The 20,339-nt window shown below is 43.1% G+C and overlaps 1 protein-coding gene across 6 annotated transcripts in view; it reads right to left on the reverse strand.

Annotated features, from left to right (window-relative positions):
- The window catches only part of ZFAT (zinc finger and AT-hook domain containing), a 236,951-nt gene that overhangs the window by 167,626 nt on the left and 48,986 nt on the right, over nt 1–20,339 (reverse strand). For all 6 annotated transcript variants that reach the window (XR_010159683.1, XM_054657035.2, XM_016959895.4 and 3 more), the window contains one exon: nt 10,774–10,950. Coding sequence is in view for 5 of the 6 variants with exons in the window: in XM_054657035.2 (XP_054513010.2) it covers nt 10,774–10,950 (177 nt within the window). In the remaining variant the exon portion in view is untranslated. The remainder of the gene's footprint in view (nt 1–10,773; nt 10,951–20,339) is intronic.

A 20,339-nucleotide genomic window follows, 5' to 3' on the forward strand; every position in this document is an offset into this window, starting at 1 on the left:
CCAACCAACTAGATAACCTAGAAGAAACTGATAAATTCCTAGAATCACACAATCTACCAAGACTGGATCATAAGGAAGTAGAAAATCTGAATAGATCAATAACAAGTTAGGAGACTGAATCAGTAATCAAAATCTCCCAACAAAGAAAAGCCCAGGACCAGGTGGTTTCACTGGTGAATTCTACCAAACATTTAAAAAAGAATTAATTCCAGTTTTACTCAAGCTCTTCAAAAAAATTAAAGAGGAGGGAATACCTCCCAACTCATTTTGTAAGGCCAAAGCTAGACAGACACTACCAAAAAAGAAAATTACAGGCCAATATTCCTGATAAACAAAAATACTCAAAAAATACTAACAAACCAAATTCAACAGCACATTAAAAAAATTACACACCATGATAACGAGGGTGTTTTCTCTAAGATGCAAGGCTGGTTCAACATATGTGTATAAATAAATGCGATATATAACATTTATAGAATTAAGGACAAAAATCATACATGATCATATCAATAAGTATGGGGAAAAGTTTGACAAAATTCAACAACCTTTCATGATAAAAACTCTCAAAAAACTAGATAACAAGGAATGTACCACAACATAATAAAGGAATGTGCTTCAACAAACGACAGACCCAGAGCTAACATAATAATCAACGTGAAAAGCTGAAAGTTCTCCTCTAAGATCAGGAATAAGACAAGGGTGCCTACTCTCACCACTTATATGCTTCCTGGCATTGGAAGTCCTAGCCAGAGTAGTTAGGTAAGCAAAAATACAAAGCATGCAAAGTAAAATGGAAGGAGTAGAACTGTCTCTGTTTGTAGATGACATAATCTTAGATATAGAAAGCCCTAAAGATTATACTTGTAATAGCTTTTGGATAATGTATAAAGTTACAAATGTTACAAGATACAAAATCAACATACAAAGATCTGTTGTGTTTCTACACAAAAACAACTGAAAAAGAAAACTATCCCATTTATAATAGCGTCGAAAAAAATACTTAGGAATAAATATAATCAAGGTGAAAGATCCGTATACTAAAAACCATATCAATGAAAGAAATTGAAGATGACACAAATAAATGGAAAGATATCCCACATTTATGGATCAGAAGAATTAATATTGTTAAAATGTTCATACTAACAAAAGCAACCTATAGATTCAATGCATCCTGGGAATCTAAGGTAAAGCATGGTGACTATAACTAACAACACTGTATTATATACTTAAAATTTGCTAAGACATATCTTAAATGTTTTCACCACATACATACAAAAATAATGGTAGCTATGTGAGGTAATAGATGTGTTAACTAACCTGATTGTGGTATCATTTCACAATATATACGTATAACAAATCATCACTGTAAACTTACACAATTTTGTCAAGTATACCTTAATAAAGCTGGAGAAAGAAAGAGAGAGAAGGACCTGAAAGATAAAAGAATTATCTCAAATCAATAGCCTACCCTTTCCAACCGAAGAAAAAAAAACAGAAGCAAGCTAAATCCAATACAAGCAGAAGGACAGAAATAATAATGCCTAGAATGTGAAGAGATTATATAAAATATAGAAAAAGAAAAGAGAAAATCAACAAAACCAATGTTTTTCAAAGATTAAGACAATGCCAAACCTTCAGCTAAACTTACCAAGAAAAGATAGCAAGACCTAATTTGTTAAAATCAATAATGAAAGGGAGAACATTACCATTTAATCTTACAAAAATCAAAATAATTATTAGAGAATATTAAGAACAATTACATGTCAACAAATTAGACAATCTAGACAAAATGGAAAATTCCCTAGAAAGACAAACTACTGAACCTAATTCAAAAATCGCAAAGATGCATACACCTATAACAAGAGACTGAATCAGTGAAAAAATAAAAAGCCCAGGACTAAATAGTTTCACTGGTGAATTCTACCAAATGTTTAGAGAAGAATTAACACCAATACTTAAAATTTTTTCCAAAAAATAGAAGAAGAGGGAACACTTCTCAAGTCATGCTATGAGGCCACTATTACCCCGAAACCAAAACCAAAGACATCAAAGACTCTAGACCAATATCTCTTATGAATATAAATGCAAATATGTTTAACAAAATACTAGGAAACTGAATCCAGCAGCACAGCAAAAGGATTATGCAACATGACCAAATGAGATCTATCCAAAAGTTACAAGGGTGATGCATCCTGGCATGTAAAAACATCAGTGTAATATACCATATTAATACAACAAATAAGAAAAAAAACCACATGGTCATCTCAACAAACTCAGAAAAAACATCTGACAAAATCCAACACCATTTTATGATTTAAAAAATAAACAACACTCAACAAACCAAGAATAAAAAGAGCTTCCTTAACCTAATGAAGAACATCTATCTCTCACACACACACACACACACACACACCATCATACTTAATGGTAAAAGACTGGATACTTTCTTTCTAAGATAGTATCAGAACAAGAATGTCCACTCATCATTTCTACTCAACCCTGTACTGGAGTTTCTTGCCAGGGAAATTGGGCAAGAAAATAAAATACAAAGAATCCAGATTAGAAAGGAAAAAGTAAAATTATCTCTAGTCACAGATGACAAGATTATATGTAAAGACTCCTGAGGAATACACTAAAAAACTAATAAACAAGTTTTTAGAAGTTTTTTTAAAAAACTAATAAACAAGTTCACAAGATCTAATAAACAAGTCCAGCAAAATTGCAGGATAAAATATCTATATACAAATAACAGTTGTATTTATAAACTAGCAATGAGCAATCTGAAAATAAATTATGAAAATAGTTCCATTTACAGTAGCATCAAAAAGAATAAAATACTTAGGAATTAAAGTAATCAAGGAGGTATAAGACTTGTACATTGAAAAATACAACACATTGTTGAAAGAAATGAAACAAGACCTAAATTTAAATGGAAAGATATTCCATGTTCACGGATTGGAAGGTTTAAAATTGTTAAGATGGCAGTAGTCTCTAAATGGATCTTGATACAGCTTGGCTCTGTGTCCCCACCCAAATCTCACCTCGAATTATAATCCCCATAATCTCAACATGTCAAGGGTGGGACCAGGTGGATGTAATGGGATCATTGGGGCAGTTTCCCCCATGCTGTTCTCGTGATAAGTGAGTTCTCATAAGATCTGATGGGTTTATAATCGTCTGGCACTTCCCCTTGTTTGCACTCACTCTGTCCTGCTGCCCTGTGAAGAAGGTTCCTGCTTCTCCTTTGCCTTCTACCATGACTGTAAGTTTCCTGAGGCCTCCTCAGCAACGAGGAACTATGAGTCAATTAAACCTCTTTTCTTTTTTATTTTTTTTATTTTTTTTTTTTTTTGAGACAGAGTCTCGCTCTGTCACCCAGGCTGGAGTGTAGTGGTGCCATCTTGGCTCACTGCAACCTCTGCCTCCTGGGTTCAAGTGATTCTTCTGCTGCCTCAGCCTCCCGAGAAGCTGGGACTACAGGCCCACATGCCACCACACCCAGCTAATTTTTGTATTTTTAGTAGAGACGGGGTGTCACCATAATGGCCAGGCTGGTCTCGAACTCCTGACCTCATGATCCGCCCACCTCAGCTTCCCAAAGTGCTGGGATTACAGGCGTGAGCCACTGCGCCCGGCCTAAACCTCTTTTCTTTATAAATTACCCAGTCTCAGGTATTTCTTCATAGCAGTGTGAGAATGGACTAATACAGATCTAATGCAATCTTTACCAAAAATCCAACTGTCTTTTTTGAAGAAATAGACAAGCTGATCCTAAAATTCATATGGAACTGCAAAAGACCCTGAAAAGTCAAAACAATCTTGATAAAGAAGAACAAAGTTGGAAGATTCAAACTTCCTCATTTCAAAACTTACTACAGTCACAGCCATCTAAACAGTATACTACTGACATTAGAAGAGACGTATTGATCAATGAAATAGAATTAAGAGTCCAGAATTAAACTCATACATTTGTACTCAATTGATTTTTGACAAGGGTGCCAAAACCTCTCAATGGGAAAAGAACAGTCTTGTCAACAAATGATGTTGGGACAACTGGATAACCACATGTAGAAGAACAAATTTGGAACCCTACCTCACATCATATGCAAAAATTAACTTAAAATGGATCAAAGACTTAAATGCTTAACATCATTAATCATCAAAAATGCAAACCAAAACCACAATGAAATACCAGTTCACATTCACTGGGATGGGTACAAACCAAAATGTGAAAATTAACAAGTGTTGGCAACGATGTGGAGAAACTGGATCCTTTATATGTTGTTGACTGAAATGTTTTTAAATGGTGCACCTCCTATTGAAAAAAGTTTGACAGTCCTTGAAAAACTTAAATATAGAATTGCCATATGACCCAGCAATCCCACTCCTTGGTATATATCCAAGAGAAATGAAAACAAATATTCATGTGAAAACTTGTAAACAAATGCTGATAGAAGCATTATTCAGTAGCCTAAAAGTGAAAACAACTCAAATGTCTATCAAAAGAGGAATGGATACACAATATGTAGCATATGCATACAATGAAATATCACTCAGCCATAAAAAAGGAATGAAGCACTGATCCATGCTACAATATGGATGAATCTTGAATGACTGCTTAATGGGTACAGAGCTATTTTTGGAGTAATGAAAATGTTCTGGAATTAGGTAGTTGTAGAAGTTGTACAATCTTGTAAACACACTAACACCATTGAATTTTATATTTTAAAATTCTTAAAATGGCTAATTTTATCTCATATGAATTTTATCTAAAAATAACAGGTAAAAAATAGTGAACTGGAAAATGGATCAGAAGTAAATACACAGAATGCAGCACAAGATAAAAGCAAAGAAAACATAAAAGTTAGGGTAAAGGTATAGAGAAGGACTAGCAAATATTTAAGTCACAGAAAGATAATGAAGCAGAGGCAATACCAAAAGGCAGAACAGTTTATATTCTTCTAAAATTTATAAAAATCATAAATCTATAGGTTTAAGAAGACCAACTAACATCGATGTAAAAATTTACTTAATCCTACCTGGATGCATCACAGTAAAACTTTAGAAAACCAAAAACAAAGAGACTAGGGAATTAAAGCACTTAAAGTCAGATTGACAGCTGGCATCCTAACAACAATAAAAGCCAGGATTCAATGAAATAATATTTTCAATGTGCTGAAATGAAAAAAAAAGCCAACCTACAATCCGATCCCCAAGAAAAATATATATTAAAAATAAAGACAATAGGCTGGGCATGGTGGCTCACGCCTGTAATCCCAGCACTTCGGGAGCCTGAGGCAGGCAGATCACTTGATGTCAGGAGTTCAAGACCAGCCTGGCCAAAATGGCAAAACCCCATCCCTAGTAAAAATATAAAAATTAGCCGGAAATGGCTTGAACCCAGGAGGTGGAGGTAGCAGTGAGCCCAGATCGTGCCACTGCACTCCAGCCTGGGCAAATGAGCGAGACTCTGTCTCAAAATAATAATAATAAAGGCAATAATTAGGACCACATCAGATAAACAATAACCAGGAGAGTTCATGATGAGCAGCTCCATTCAGATTTCTTTACAAAGAAATCTAAAGTGTATTCTATAGCAGAAAAAAACTCATCCATGGATGGAGATGGAATGGATGCAGATCCAAGGACTGAAGAGCCAGAAAGTCATAAATATGTAGCTAAATCTAAATGAACACTTACTGTATAAAATAATCATTATCATGCATTGTGAGGTTTAAAATGAGTACACACAGATTCTCTAAAGACAAGTGTTAATATTTTCTATACAAAGAGCTCCTACAAATCAATAAAGAGCAAACAAAAACATAGACAACTGATATGAACAGTAATTCACAGATGTGTAAATAGCCATTAAACAGTAAACATGGTCAACCTCACTAGTGACCAGCAAAATGCAAATTAAAATGATACACCATTTTTTGTCTATCAAATTGGCAAAAACTCTTTAAAATAAGATAATATCCTTGGGTTGATGTGGATATGGAAAAACAGAAGATCTTAGATCCTAGTGAGAATATAAATGGATAAAACCTTTCCAGAGAGCATTCTGATAAAACCTAGCAAACTTTTCAATAAGCATACCCTCTACACAGCAATTCTCCTAGCAATATAGCCAACGTGAATGTACAATGTACAATGATATTCATGACAACATTTATTGTAACATTATTTATAATAGCACAAAATTAGAGAGAAAACATATGTCATCAAAAAAAGAAAAGGTTGAGTAAATTATGCATTATCCATAGAAGTAAATACCATACAGACACTAAAAAAAATTAGGACATACAAATAATACAGTATTGTGTACTTGACATTTGCTAAAAGAGAAGGTCGGGTTTTTGGTGGGGTTTTTTTTCATTCTTATTATTATTATAATACTTTAAGTTTTAGGGTACATGTGCACAACGTGCAGGTTTGCTACAAATAGCAAAGACTTGGAACCAACCCAAATGTCTTTTTTTAAAAAAAAAAAAAAAAAAAAAAAAAAAAAAACAGGGTCTCACTCTATCACCCAGGCTGGAGTGCAGTGGTGCAATCACAGCTCACTGTAGCCTCAACATCCTGGCTCAGCCTCCTGAGTAGCTGGGACTACAGGCACAAGCCGCTTTATCTGTTTTTTTTTTTTTTTTTTTTTTTTAGAGACAGAGTCCCATTATGTTGCCCAGGCTGGTCTCAAACTCCTGGGCTCAAGTGATCCTCCTCCCTCAACTTCTCAAAATGCTAGGATTACAGGCATAAGCCATCACACACAGCCGAAAAAGAACAGATCTTCTCACAATACACACACACACATAAAAGTTAACTACATGGGGTGATAGATAAATGAGTTAGCTTGGCTGTGACTTCACAATGTATATGTATATCAAAATATCACATATACACCGTAAATACATACAGTTTTTGTCAATTATACCTCAATAAAACTAAAAAAAGAAATTAGGAGACATGTCGGTACTGAAATGAAGAAATATCCAGTACATACTGCTGACATTTTTTTAAGGCTGCAGAACACATATTATGATCCCATTTTTGTTTCTTATTAAATAACAAAGCAATTAACCGTGTATTTATGTTTACATATGCAGAGAAAAAGTCTGGAAGAACACTTGTTAGCACCATTATTTCTAGAACTTGGAGGGCAGTTAGAAAAACGTGCTTTCCCCATATTATATTGCTTTAATTTTCTTTTACAGCAAGATTTCAGGGCCAGGCACGGGGGCTCATGCCTGTAATCTCAGTACTTTGGGAGGCTGAGGCAAGTGGATCACCTGAAGTCAGAAGTTCGAGACCAGCCTGGCCAACATGGCAAATTCATCTCTACTAAAAATACAAAAATTAGCTGGGTGTGGTGATGGACACCTGTAATCCCAGCTACTTGGGAGGCTGAGGCAGGAGAATCACTTGAACCCGGGAGACGGAGGTTGCAGTGAGCCAAGATCACGCCATTGCACTCCAGCTAGGTGACAAGAGCAAACTTGTCAAAGTCGAAAAAAAAAATTACTCTTATAATTGGAAAAAAAAGTACAAAGTAAAAGTGTAATTGCTTTGATGGGTTTACCCACATAGTATATTCGCGCAGTAGAAGCACCAAAGTCAGTCTGGAGGAGTTAAGGGAAGTTTTACAAGTGTGGGTTCACCTGCAACACCACGGAGGGAAAAAGGAGCCGGGGGCCTAGAGGACCTCCAGCTGTTCGGCTATAGAAGGAGCCTACAGTACCAAGAGAAGGGCCCCACCAGTGAATCCATGCTGCCAAGGGCACTCCATAGAAGTCAGGGGTCTTATACTCGTCAGAAAGATCCCCAGGTCAAATGAGTTTGAGGAGCCCTGCTTTGGGTGGCGAAAGCCACTGAAGTTTCTTGAGCAAAGGGTGACAGCTGGGACGGAGGGAGGGCAGCAAGGCCCAAGGCAAGAAAGCAAGGACAACAAAAGGTAATTCATTCACTGGACACACACATAAGGGGCTGTACCCTGTGTCAGGCCCCATGCCAGGACCTGAGGCTAAGAGCTGAACAGCCCAAATCCCATCTTTGGGATATTTCCTGACAAGCAAGAGAAACATAGAGACAAATGAAAGCACACCCAGGTGAGACAGAACTGAAACAAGTCTAGTTGTGGGGTTCTGGGAGCCCAGAGAAAGGTCCTGCAGCCCCACCTGGAACCAAAGAAGTGTTCCTCAGGGTGACCCCAAGCTGAGTGAGTCCCAGCCACATACAGGAGTGAACCAGCAAGAACACCTGCAAGGGGCTTCCCAGGCAGGGGTGGCCTTTGCATTCAGTTGCTCCTCTGCCAGCAGTCGGGGAACCGTGGCTGTAGATCAGTGATGAGAGGGAGGAGAGGGGCATGGGGGATGGTTGAGAGGGAGGTGAATCTCCGGGAAGGGGCAGGAGCTCAGGGCCAGCTCCTACATGAATGGCACTGTCTCTCACTAATGCTGGTTAGGCGTGGAAGGGTGGAAGTCGGAAAATGCACCTTACAACACTGACACTCATAATTCTATGTGAATTCTGCTTTTTTAGCATTTATTCATTTCCTATTTATAAAAGAAATGAAAGGCGGGGTACGGTGGCTCACACCTGTAATCCCAGCATTCTGGGAGGCCTAGGTGGGTGGATTGCTTGAGTCTAGGAGTTTGAGACCAGCCTGAGCAACATAGTGAAACCCTGTCTATGCAAAAAATACAAAAATTAGGTGGGTGTGGTGGCGGGTGCCTGTAGTCACAGCTACTCAAGTGGCTGAGGTGCGAGGAACACTTGAGCCCAAAAGGTGGAGGTGGCAGTGAGCCAAGATCACACCACTGCATTCGAGCCTGGGCAACAGAGTGAGACTCAGTCTCAAAAAGAAAATGAAAAAAATTAAAATTAAAATTTCTCTCTTATCTACAACTCATTTAGAAAGAAGAGAATCTTAATATAAGCAAAGAACTAAAAGCTTTGCAAGAGCCAGTCTAGAAGTTCTTTCCACCTTGATCCACATGGCTTCTATCTGCCATATGAATTGGACAAGAGACATTATCCATTTTTCTGAGTCCATATACATTCAACCCCAGAGGCAGGTACCCAGATGAAACCCTGTCTCTACAAAAAATACAAAAATTAGCTGGGTGTGGTGGCAGGCGCCTGTAGTCACAGCTACTCAGGTGGCTGAGGTGAGAGGAATGCTTGAGCCCAAAAGGCGGAGGTGACTAAACACAGTTCTTGACTAAAGCCCTCTCTGTGAAGCTATACTCTTCAGAAAGCAAGTCACTGACTGCTCAGCAGGGAAGTGGGCCATGGAGAGTGTGGGTGTCACAAAGCTTCTGGCCAGGGGTCAGGACTCACACAGGCTGGGTGGGCAGAGGGAGGGCGCTGAACTGCAAGGCCCCTGGCACCAAGGAGGTTCTGACTCTCACTGTCCTATGCAAACTTTCCTCCTCTACTCCAAAGCAAAGGGTCTCAAGTGTGCGCTACTGGTTGAGACGCAATTACACATAACTTTCCTCCTCACTCCTGCTTCCTCTAAATGGGGAGAGGACAGGTCTGCTCACAAGGCCTGTGAGGGGCTGAGCACGCCATGGACAAACACCCTATTAGCTGACGGTGATGACAGAAGTAAGAAATACTAACTGCTGCTCCTTATTCACCCACCACTAGCTTCGGGTGCTGCATCTTTTTCGTTTTTCACTTTATGCCACTAACAGTAACTCTCAGAACTTCCTAACTTCCCAAAAACTTAATCTTCTGTCAGGCATGTTTCTCTGAGAACCCTGGGAATGACCAGAGGGACTTATTAACCAAAATATTTTTTGTCTGGAATGTCTCCTTGTTAATGGTGTCCGACAGATGATGAATAGCCAGCCTATTTAGAAATGCCAGTCTGAATATTCCCAGGAAAGAGCCAGTGGATTATTAGTGTGGCTGATGAACTCTGCAATGGGACACTGACTGCTATGCATTGGGCTTCTGCACAGGTGCCCAGCCGCTGTCCTTTATCTTAGTGTTTTGTGAGGATCTTTGCAGCGGTTCCTCATGTGCTATATGTTTTCTCTGTCTGTGGGGACCTAATTACAGTGCCTGGATGGTTTCTCTGATCCTTGCACCTGCTGCATCTGATAACCACACAGTGATAGATGTCCAGACACTACAGACAAGATGCATCTCACTTTGCACATTGACTGTGAACCCAAAGGATTCTGTGCAAATCAAAGCTTTGCAATGTGAATCCTTGTTCCAGGTTTATAGGAACAGTTGGAAAATGCTGTAAGATTATATAGACTTATTTATTAATCATGTATGTTAGAACAACAGCTTCCTTTTATCATGTTCTGTGTGCCAGGCATCATCTTAGGTCCTGTAGGCATATTCTTTAACTTCATCCTCACAGACCCCCTTGTAACCAGCATATTTCTCTTCATTTGTCCAGATAAGCAAAGTGAGGCTTGGAGAAGTAACATCATTGGCTTCAGGTAATGCAGCCAGTAGGTACTAGGGCTGGGTTAAACCCACACTTGTCTGACAACGAGCTCATGTTTTTCACACTATTGAATACTGCCACTTCCATTCATTCATTCATTCATTCATTTGCCAACCTACAGGGGGCTAGGTATGGGATTTCAAAGGCACAATCTTATTTGAGCATGTCTACAATTGGAGACTTATTGTGACTTCTGATTTGGAAATGTGGATTTTCTAGGCTTCTGCTATGCCCACGGAGCAAATCAACATCAACAGGTGTGTCAGAAGGTATCCTGCCCCGCCCCCCAGCCCCCTTACCATCTCCGGTTTTGCTTGAGTTGGGGGGTTCAGGTGTACTCAGAGGCCTAAGGGGAATAATAATCTCATCAACATTAACCCCTTCTTCCATGTGCTTCTCTGAAACGTGGGAGAGGAGTTCCGACTGATTTGGTGAGAAGAGGTTACAACATTTACACATAAAGATGGCCGTGTTTTCTGTAAGGAAAAAAAAGGAAAATATGTTATTTCATCTCCACATAAACAATTATTACTTCCAACTGCCAAAGACAATACCGAAAGCTGCCCTTCTGAGCCATCACCAGCCTCTACCAGATTGTGTCCCTCTGGCAGTCACCTCCATGGCAGGCCACTCACTTTCATCTTCAGGGAGCTCCAGGGGCCAGAAGGTTCTTTATTCAGTATCTCAACCCTCAGTCCTTCTGGATAGTGTCTAATACAAACCTCCTTGTTACCCAAATCTACTCATCAGCCCAGATTCTGGGATAAGTACAGCCAAGTAAAAAACAAATATGTGGCCGGGCGCGGTGGCTCACGCCTGTAATCCCAGCACTTTGGGAGGCCGAGGTGGGCGGAGCACAAGGTCAGGAGATCGAGACCATCCTGGCTAACATGGTGAAATCTCGTCTCTACTAAAAATACAAAATATTAGCCAGGCGTGGCAGCGTGCACCTGTAGTCCCAGCTACTCGGGAGGCTGAGGCAGGAGGATGGCATGAACCCGGGAGGTGAAGCTTGCAGTGAGCCGAGACTGCGCCACCGCACTCCAGCCTGGGTGACAGAGCGAGATTCTGTCTCCAAAAAAAATAAAATAAAAAATAAAAAATAAATTTGCAACTTAAAAAACTAAATCCTACCCCTCAAATGACTGAACTGCACACTGATGGCAATTAAGCAGTCTTGCTAGATTCTCTCAAATTAGGCGCAAGGAAAAGTTGACCACAATAGCATTTCTCAACAGCCCAGCACCTTTCGATGAAACGATGGGAATTTGTTGCCTCTTTAAAGCCACTGAATTCCTATTTAAAGCATTCTCATTGTTCAAAAAATTTACCAATAGTTCATTATGTTCATCTCATTATACTAGGCAGGAAGACATAATAAGGGAAATAAAACACTCACTTTTTAGACTGATAAAATAATTATAGGTATATACAAAATATTAAATTCAGGATTCAATAACAATTAAAAGCCAGATCTTTGTATTATTATTTTTACATTCAGACTGAAAGGAAGTGGCTTTGTCCACTGAAAAGGACAATGGCTTTGGAGCCAAAAGGCCCAGGTTAAATTCCCAACTCGTCCCTAAATGCTGGAAAGCTGAGGACCTCAGAGAAGCAGTCATCTGTCAGTTGCTGGAATCCATAGGAACTTTGGGGATGGAACATGCCTATTCAGCAGCAAGAACCCAGCAGACACTCAGAAAGCACAACACTGACTCGGCGCAACTCTGCACCCATGGTGTGCCCTCGCCCAGCAGCTGGACGGCTCGCAATCCACACCTGGCTCCCTTCAGCATCCCCCTCACCAGCCTCCTGGGGAGTCTCAACGCTGCCTGGAAGTCACATGCAACTTCTACGCCATTTACTGCCTGGTGATGCTGGACAAATACATGGCAATCATACAAGCTCTGTGCTCTCTGGTGATGGTGAGCAAGTATCTCATCCTCCTCGCTCCTCAGTCTCAACAGCTGACCTTGCTTCATATCTCACTGGAAGCAGCCAGAAAACAACTGCCTCTGCCACCCCTTCCAACCCGCCTGCGTCTTCAGCTGCCTCTCCACCTCGCTCCTGCTGGTTTGAAGGTGGGCATAGTGAGGGGGACACAAGGTGTGCGGGTGAGAGCAGTGGCCCACCCCAGAGCAGGGCTATCATATCTCTGATATTGTCTGGAATTGCTGGTTCATGGAGATACTAAAAGCAGACCAACACTTCACTTGTGTGATCATTACTTCCAAATTCTCTAAAGATAGCGCATGCCTGATTGCCTGCACCCAGGAAGATGCTCCCACAGCCCTGTGTGAGAAGGCTACTAGACAAAGGGTGCATGATGGCTTGTGTGTGCAGAACTCACCCTCTCTGATGATTGTTCTCCAGGTCATCAATTCTTCCCTCTGTACTAGATCTTTCCATTGGCCTATAAGCATACTCTTATTCTCCCATCTTAAAATGAAAACATCTCCTGATACCCACTCCCGCAACCCATTTCTCTCCTCTTTACAGTAAAACTCTCCTACCAGAAAGAGGAAATGAGGAAAGGCAATAGGCCAACCCAGCCTTGCTGGCATGAAGGTGGAGCTCTTGGAAGGCACTGGAGTCCCAGGAGCAAGCCCCTCCCTGGGTTCACAGAAAGACTTTCTCTGTGAATTAGCAGGGAGGTAACGACCTGAGAGAATTCTTTCCTACCAACAACACATGAAATCAAAATTTAACAAAGCAGAACATTGCTTCGCCAATGAAAATCTCTCACAGATACTGCCAATCGATATTGTTTTTTTCCAGGAAACGTTCTATTCCTAAGGAACCCAAAATGCTTCCCGAACAAGAAGAGATTAGAGTAATACATTTTTCTTTATAGGAGGCCAAGTTGTTTCCAATGTGCTTCTTGCTAATCCTACAATAATCCAATGATTTAGGCAGAAAGGGTTTGTAATCCCCAGTCCAAAGGTAGGAAACTGAGGCCGAGAGAGGAAAAGCAACTTGCTCAAGTCATTATGGGCAAGAGGCAGGGACCAGATTCTCTCCTACCTGCATTTGACAGGAGTTATGTTTGGCTACAGCCCATGAGCTGAGTTCCTCCAAGTTATAGCTAAAATACTTAAGACTCTACACCCAGCAGCATCTGAAATAAAACTCATTACAGCAAAGAGCGTAATCCCCAAAGCACATATCAACTTCAACTGTGTTCATTTCAGTGTCCATTGAGCAGTAACCACAGGTGGGCCCCACCCCAGACACTGGAGACAGAGATGAATCAGGCACGAGGTCCAGGCCCTGCCACAAGAGGAGGCCACCACATCACTGAACAGATAGACATGTCACAGAACAATCTCATGTAACGGTTTTTACTGAAATTATTTTATAGACATGTCACAGAACAATCTCATGTAATGGTTTTTACTGAAATTATTTCCCAATACCTGTAAGTATTCTTGGTTCCTAGGATGCTCTCAGGAAAATGGGAATTCTGTGACATGTAACAGAGCTGAACTTCTGGGGACCACAGGGCTATTACAATGGGTCTCCTAGTTCAAAGGTACACAAAGCACTGCCTAGAGATTACATAAATAAAACTATTTTGCATTTGTATATGACAAAGTGTTGGAGACTACTGAAAATAAACTACTGCTCAGCTATTCCACACCACCTGAAGGCCTGAGGACCCTGGGTGGCACCTGGCCTTGGCCATCTGTTATGAATTTGCATTAACACATGTGTCTGTGTACTCAGCTCTCTCAGGCAGGGAAACTGGACCTGGAGCTCCCGAGGTGGAGGCAGAGACAACACAGGAACCTGGAACGACTCTCACATCACAGAAGGCTCCGCCACGTGACGTGGGCCATGTGAGTGGGGTGGATACCGATCTGGACAGGCTGCCATGGACAGGAGAGGCTTCTCAGCCGAGAGACAACCAGAGCTCAGTGCTGCAGGGCAGTGAAACTCCAGGAAGGGCGCGTGGGCAGGAGACATGCAGGCTCAGGGAGGAAACACACAGAGTGCCGTGGAGGCAGGAGGGAGGGAAATGAGTGGATCTGCTGACAACACAGGGACCTGCGCCCACAGGGACAGAGATCCCCAGCACAGTCACTGGGCAGGCACTGGCAGCTCCTGAGAGAGCCAGCAGTCCACCACCAGAGCAAAGGCAAGGAGAAACTGTCTGAAGGGGCTGGCCCTGAAGGAGAGGCCCCACGTGCCTGAGCTGTGCCAGCTCCCCTGCGTGTCCACACCCTGGATTCTGCAATGGCCCCATCACATGGCTCCCCCTAGAATGTGAGGTCACTGGAAACAGCATCCGGCTAGCCTTGGACACCTCGGTGCACCTGGAGGACAGCAAGTGGCCATGGCGGAATGAGGGAGGGAGAAGGAAGGAGTACATCGGCCCAAGACGGGTGGGACTGACACCAAAGAGCCTGTCCAGGGATGAGAACAGAGATGATGGCCTGAGACACAGGTCTGCAGAGGAGTCAGGCCAAGCAGGCATGACACCATCACTGACTAGACATGGCCAACAACAGAGACAGGGGAGGCAGATGTGCCCCCAAGGGAGCAAGGACAGGTCTGATGGGCAGGATCAGGTGGTTGTGGGCAGGACATCAGCATGCAGATGCCTACTAGGAGCAGGCAGCGCAAGACGGGGTGGGGTTCAGCTACAGTAGGGCAGAGAAATGGGGTCAGCACGCAAGGAGGAACATCAAGCCTAAAGATGGAAAGTGTCAAGAAGCCAAATCCTTCCAAAGGCCCTGTCCCGGTCCATCTGAGTAGCTATCACAAAATGCCACAACTGGGTGGCTTATTAACAGAACTTTATTTCTGACAGTTCTGGAGGCTGGGAAGTCTGAGATAGAGGCATTGGCAGAATCAGTGCTTGGTGAGGGCTGCTTCCTGGTTCATAGCTGGTGCCTTCTTGCTGTGTCCTCACATGGTGGAAGGGGCAAGGTAGCTCTTTGGGGTTTCTTTTATAACAGCAATAATTCCATTCACGAAGGCCCCACCCTCATGACCTGACCACCTCCCAAAGGCCCCACCTGCTAGGCCATCACATTAGGGGGTAGGTTTTGATCTATGAATTTTAGGAGGAAACAAACATTCAGCTCATAGCAAGCAAGAAACAGAAGACCCAGTCCTTAGTGACAGAGAAGGCCCTTAGGGAGAAGGTGGAAGAGAAGAGGGGCTGCTCCTGAAAAATGCAGCAAGAATGGGGAGGGCAGGCACTGGATCCAGCCATGAGGAAGACACTGGTAACCTCAAAAAGTGAGATTTCCCTAACATGGCCACAGAGTCACACAAGGTGGCTGAGATCAAGGCAGGGATATTCAGAAAGCAGGCACCCTCATCAGGCCTGGGGAAGGTTTGCTCTAATAAAAGGAAGCATCCTTTGCCCGGCTGGGTGACAATGGCCACCGCCAAGCACTGGCTACACTGGACAAATGACTTTTACCAGCTTTCCAAGACTTCCAAGCCTTTGAGTAAAAGGCCAGCATCTATATTAAAATTACAAAATAATAAGAGGTCTGGTCAGCAGGGAGGCAAGCGTACAGAAAGACTGTGCAGACAGCATGTAAAAAGGCCAGAGGGGAGGCAGCCCAGTGTGTCCTCAGCCTCCACATCTCTCTAGCCTGCAAGGCAGCCTCTTTTGGGTCATCCGCCCACAGAGGATGGCTCAGAGGTTTCCAGGGAGTCTGGTTTTCGGGACCAGCCCTATGCCCAAGACCACTTCTCCCTACAAAGTTGCTCTGCAGCGCAGACACGCACGCACAGACACGCACAAGGGTGGTGGAGTCTGCTGCTCTCATGAACGAATACTGCCATGGCAAAGGGGCCAAGAGCGCCAAAGACACTCGCTCATAACTTCTGACCAGTGGTTTTCCTCCTTGAGATCCTGCCTTCGTGATCATCCAAAACTAGAACTGGGATTGTGCACTGAGATATTCAACACACAAGCAAGTTCCCAGAAGCAACCGAAGTGCTCAGCAGTGGACAAATCCTGACACTTACAAAACAAATTATGATACAGCCACTGAAAATCATATTTCAAAGAACACTGAATGGCACAGGAAAACGCTCCTAATGAACACTAAGTTTTAAAGAATGGAATACTCAGCTATTTGGTATGAATACAATTTTGTTATTAATGGATAGATATTATTTATGAATAGATGGAAGGAAGGAGAGCTGGCCAGGATTAAAGGAAACATACCAAAATTTTCACTGTGAAACTTTTTTAAAAAATAACTTCTGCCTGTAATCCCAGCACTTCGGGAGGGCAAGGTGGGTGGATCACGAGGTCAGGAGTGCGAAACCAGCCTGGCCAACATGGTGAAACCCTGTCTCCACTAAAAATACAAAAAATTAGCCGGGGGTGGGGGCATACACCTACAATCCCAGCTACTCGAGAGGCTGAGGACGGAGAATTGCTTGAACCTGGGAGGTGGAGGATGCAGTGAGCCAAGATCGTGCCACTGTACTCTAGCCTGGGTGACAGAGCAAGACTCTGTCTCAAAATAATAATAAAAATAATAACATCTGTATTTTCTACAATGAGTCTAAATAACATTTAAAAATTGGAAACACTGCTAGGCACGGTAAAGGATAACACAGCAGACCCAACATGGTTCAGGAGGATCCACTCTAAGCTGCTCAGGCAAGAATGGTGTCTTATTCAAGTCCATGTTCCCAGCCTGGCACATGATAGGTGTTCAACTAATGAGGAAGCTGAGTCGCACACTGCAAATCATGAAGACCGTGAGCAGAGGAAAGGGGAAAGCCTTGGCTGAAGTGCCTGGGAAGTTACAGGAGGAGGCACTTGAAAGGATCTTGAAAGGCAGCCAGACCTGCACAGGAGGTCACGGAAGGGGCTCCCAGACTCCAGAATGCATCAGGCATGGGCTCTACCCCCCACTCCACCCCTACGAACACTCCCTCATTCAATCCCCCACCTCTCTGCTGGCCGGCCCATGATCCCCACTCTACAGTACAGGACGGAGGGTCAGAGAGGCTGACCTCCCCTCAGCCAGGGAAGTGCAGGGGCAAGCAGAACCCAGATCTCCCTGACCCAGGCCCAGGGCTCCACAGTGCCACATGGCCTGTCCAGGGTCAGTGCCAGTAAAGAACATACGGCCACACAGAGCCCACGAGGCCACAAAACTCCCCAAGGGAGCAGGGGTCTTGGACACAGGGCTGGTCCTGACAGTCAGACTCCCCAGGGGCGCTCTGTGCTGCTCCTACCATTGCAATCTCATATTTAAAAGCAGCCTGTTCCAAAAGCCCAGAGCAGAGAGCATGGTGCTCCCTTTTCAACAGAACCTATGAGTGCCTCCCAGGCCTCCCACGGGGAGGGCAGCTGCAATCGCTGGGGACGTTCATAAAGCAGCGTATAAACGGCAAAATGTCAAAGCACACAGAGAGGGCGCCGGGTCAGGCTGCATCCCCCAAATATTAAGAATTGTTAATCCGCCAAAATAACAACAAAGGAGCCACTTTTGTTTTCTATAGTGGACTAATATGAAAAAAATATATCTTGCACCCTGAAATATTCTCATAATTATGTTGTCAGCTAATCCTGATGAAGATGCTATAATTTGGATGCATTTTTAGGTCCAATTACTGTGCACTCATCCTTATCAAAAGAATTCAAAGGGAAAATGACATATTCAGCACAAAGAAAATCACGAAAGTTTGGGGTTTGAGCATTCAATTCCTAGTAACTGTTTGCCAGGCTTTAGCCAGCTACTCTGTACTATTAAAATGGAAAATCCTAAAATAACTGTACTAATAAGTCCTCATTTCTGATCTCTGATTTGTAAACATTCCCAGCCAAGAACAGCCAAGTCCTGTCTGCAACCTCTGACCTCCCTGCCTGCTCTGGGACCTTGGGACAAGCAAGGTGTTTTGACCCAACTCCTTCCAGAAGGCAGCTATGAACTGGAATATGAATTCATAGGCCCCGAGGGGGAGACTGAGTCCCTTGCACTTAGGGAGGGTTCCAGGATGCAGCAGAAGGTGGCCACTTCTCCGGCCATGGGCTGCAGACATGATCAGATGGAGTTGGCCTACTCTGAGGGACCCCTCCCCAACTTTCAGGCCCTCAAGGAAAGGGGTGATGAGGGTCAGTTGGGCCTTGAGCTGGAGTCACGGATGCTCACAGCCAGCTCACATCCAGCCAGCTCACAGAATGCTCTGTTACCCTGCACATGAGGCAGAGTGTCCTCCTGCTGCTGCTGCTGTCCTCTGTACGTCCACCTGGTGGGAGTCTCAAGGGCAGGATGAGTGAAACAAGACAGGGTTCAGGCTTTATGGGGTCCCCCAGCCCTTACACTGGCTTTTAATATTTCCATTATTGTTTATTACAAAAGGTACATAGAAGTGCATGCTCATGGTAACAGTAAACAAAACAGCAGTCTATAGAATACAGACAGCCCCCGAGCATCCCCTCTGAGAGTCAGAGCATCACTGAGCACAGTGTGGTGCCTGTATCCTTCCAGACCTTTTGCTGTGCATCACAGACAGAGAGAGATGGACAGGAGAAGGGGGATGAATATCACCTTCACAGCAGCAAAACCTTGTACAAACCCTTCCCCACTGGGGTCTCCAGAGCCCTGTGCTCCCCCATACCCCTCTGCCTCCCCTGAGGTCCTGCAGGCTGGGCTTGACACAGAAGGACGGCAGAGGAGGTAGCTGGTATTGTTGACATGGAGGGTCTCAGGGGCCTCAAGTAAAAACTCAAAATACACTACCCAACAGGTAACAGAGCACCCCTTCCCATTCCCAGCTGGGCTAGTGTCAGAGAAGGCCTAGTACAGAGCCAAGACTTTCACCAGCATCCAGCAGTAATGAAGCTATCACCGTCCACTGAAGTGTCACTGGAGGCCCCATGGAGGGCAGTACTAAGGCACCCTTGCCCCTCCTAGCTAGGACTGGTATCAGCAGCAGATGCCCAGTTGGGAGCCTGAACTCCCACCCCCATCCACCAGTAATGAGGTGCACTTTTCTCCAGGCATCAAAGAGACTGAGTGGGGAACCTAAGCTTCTACCCCACACTGGCAGTAACAAGGCAGTACCCCCTTGTCCACACCACAGCAGTGTCAGATGGAGCCTGCTAAAACCGCAGATTTAAATAAGATCCAGACTCTCATAACATAATACTGAAAATGCCCAAGATTCGATTAAAAATCATTCCTCGTGATTTTCCAAGAACCAGGAAAATATCAACTGTAATGAGAAAAGACAACAGACACCAATACCAGGTGGCACAGATGTCAGAATTAGATGGCAAGGGCTTAAAGTAACCATCACAAAAATGACTTCATGATCAAGGATAAGCCTGTCTACAAAAGTGAAAAAACATTGTGTCTCAGCAAAGAAATCAGAGATATAAGAGAAAACCCAAATAAAAATTTTACAACAGAAAAATACAGCAAGAACAAAACTTTCAAAGGATGGGCTCAAAGCAGAATGAAAAGGAGAGAAAAATAACATGAAAAAGAGATTGAAAAAGAAAAGAACAGTGCCCCCAAGGACCTGTGGGACTGTAACAAAAGATTAACATTTGTGATATGAGTCCCAAAAAAAGAAAAAGAGAGTAGAAGTGGGAAAGTATTCAAAGAAATTATAGGTGAAAACTTTCAAAATTTGACAAAAGATATAAATCCACTAATTCAAGAAGCTGAGCAAACCCAACAGGATAAACCCAAAGAAATCCATGCCAAGTGCAGCCATAAAAAAGAATGAGTTCATGTCCTTTGAAGGGACATGGATGAAGGTGGAAACCATCATTCTCAGCAAACTAACACAGGAACAGAAAACCAAATACCACATGTTCTCACTCATAAGTGGGAGTTGAACAATGAGAACTCATGGACATAGGGAGGGG

The sequence above is a fragment of the Pan troglodytes genome, chromosome 7, assembly GCF_028858775.2.
Source record: "Pan troglodytes isolate AG18354 chromosome 7, NHGRI_mPanTro3-v2.0_pri, whole genome shotgun sequence".
Lineage (NCBI taxonomy): Eukaryota > Metazoa > Chordata > Mammalia > Primates > Hominidae > Pan > Pan troglodytes.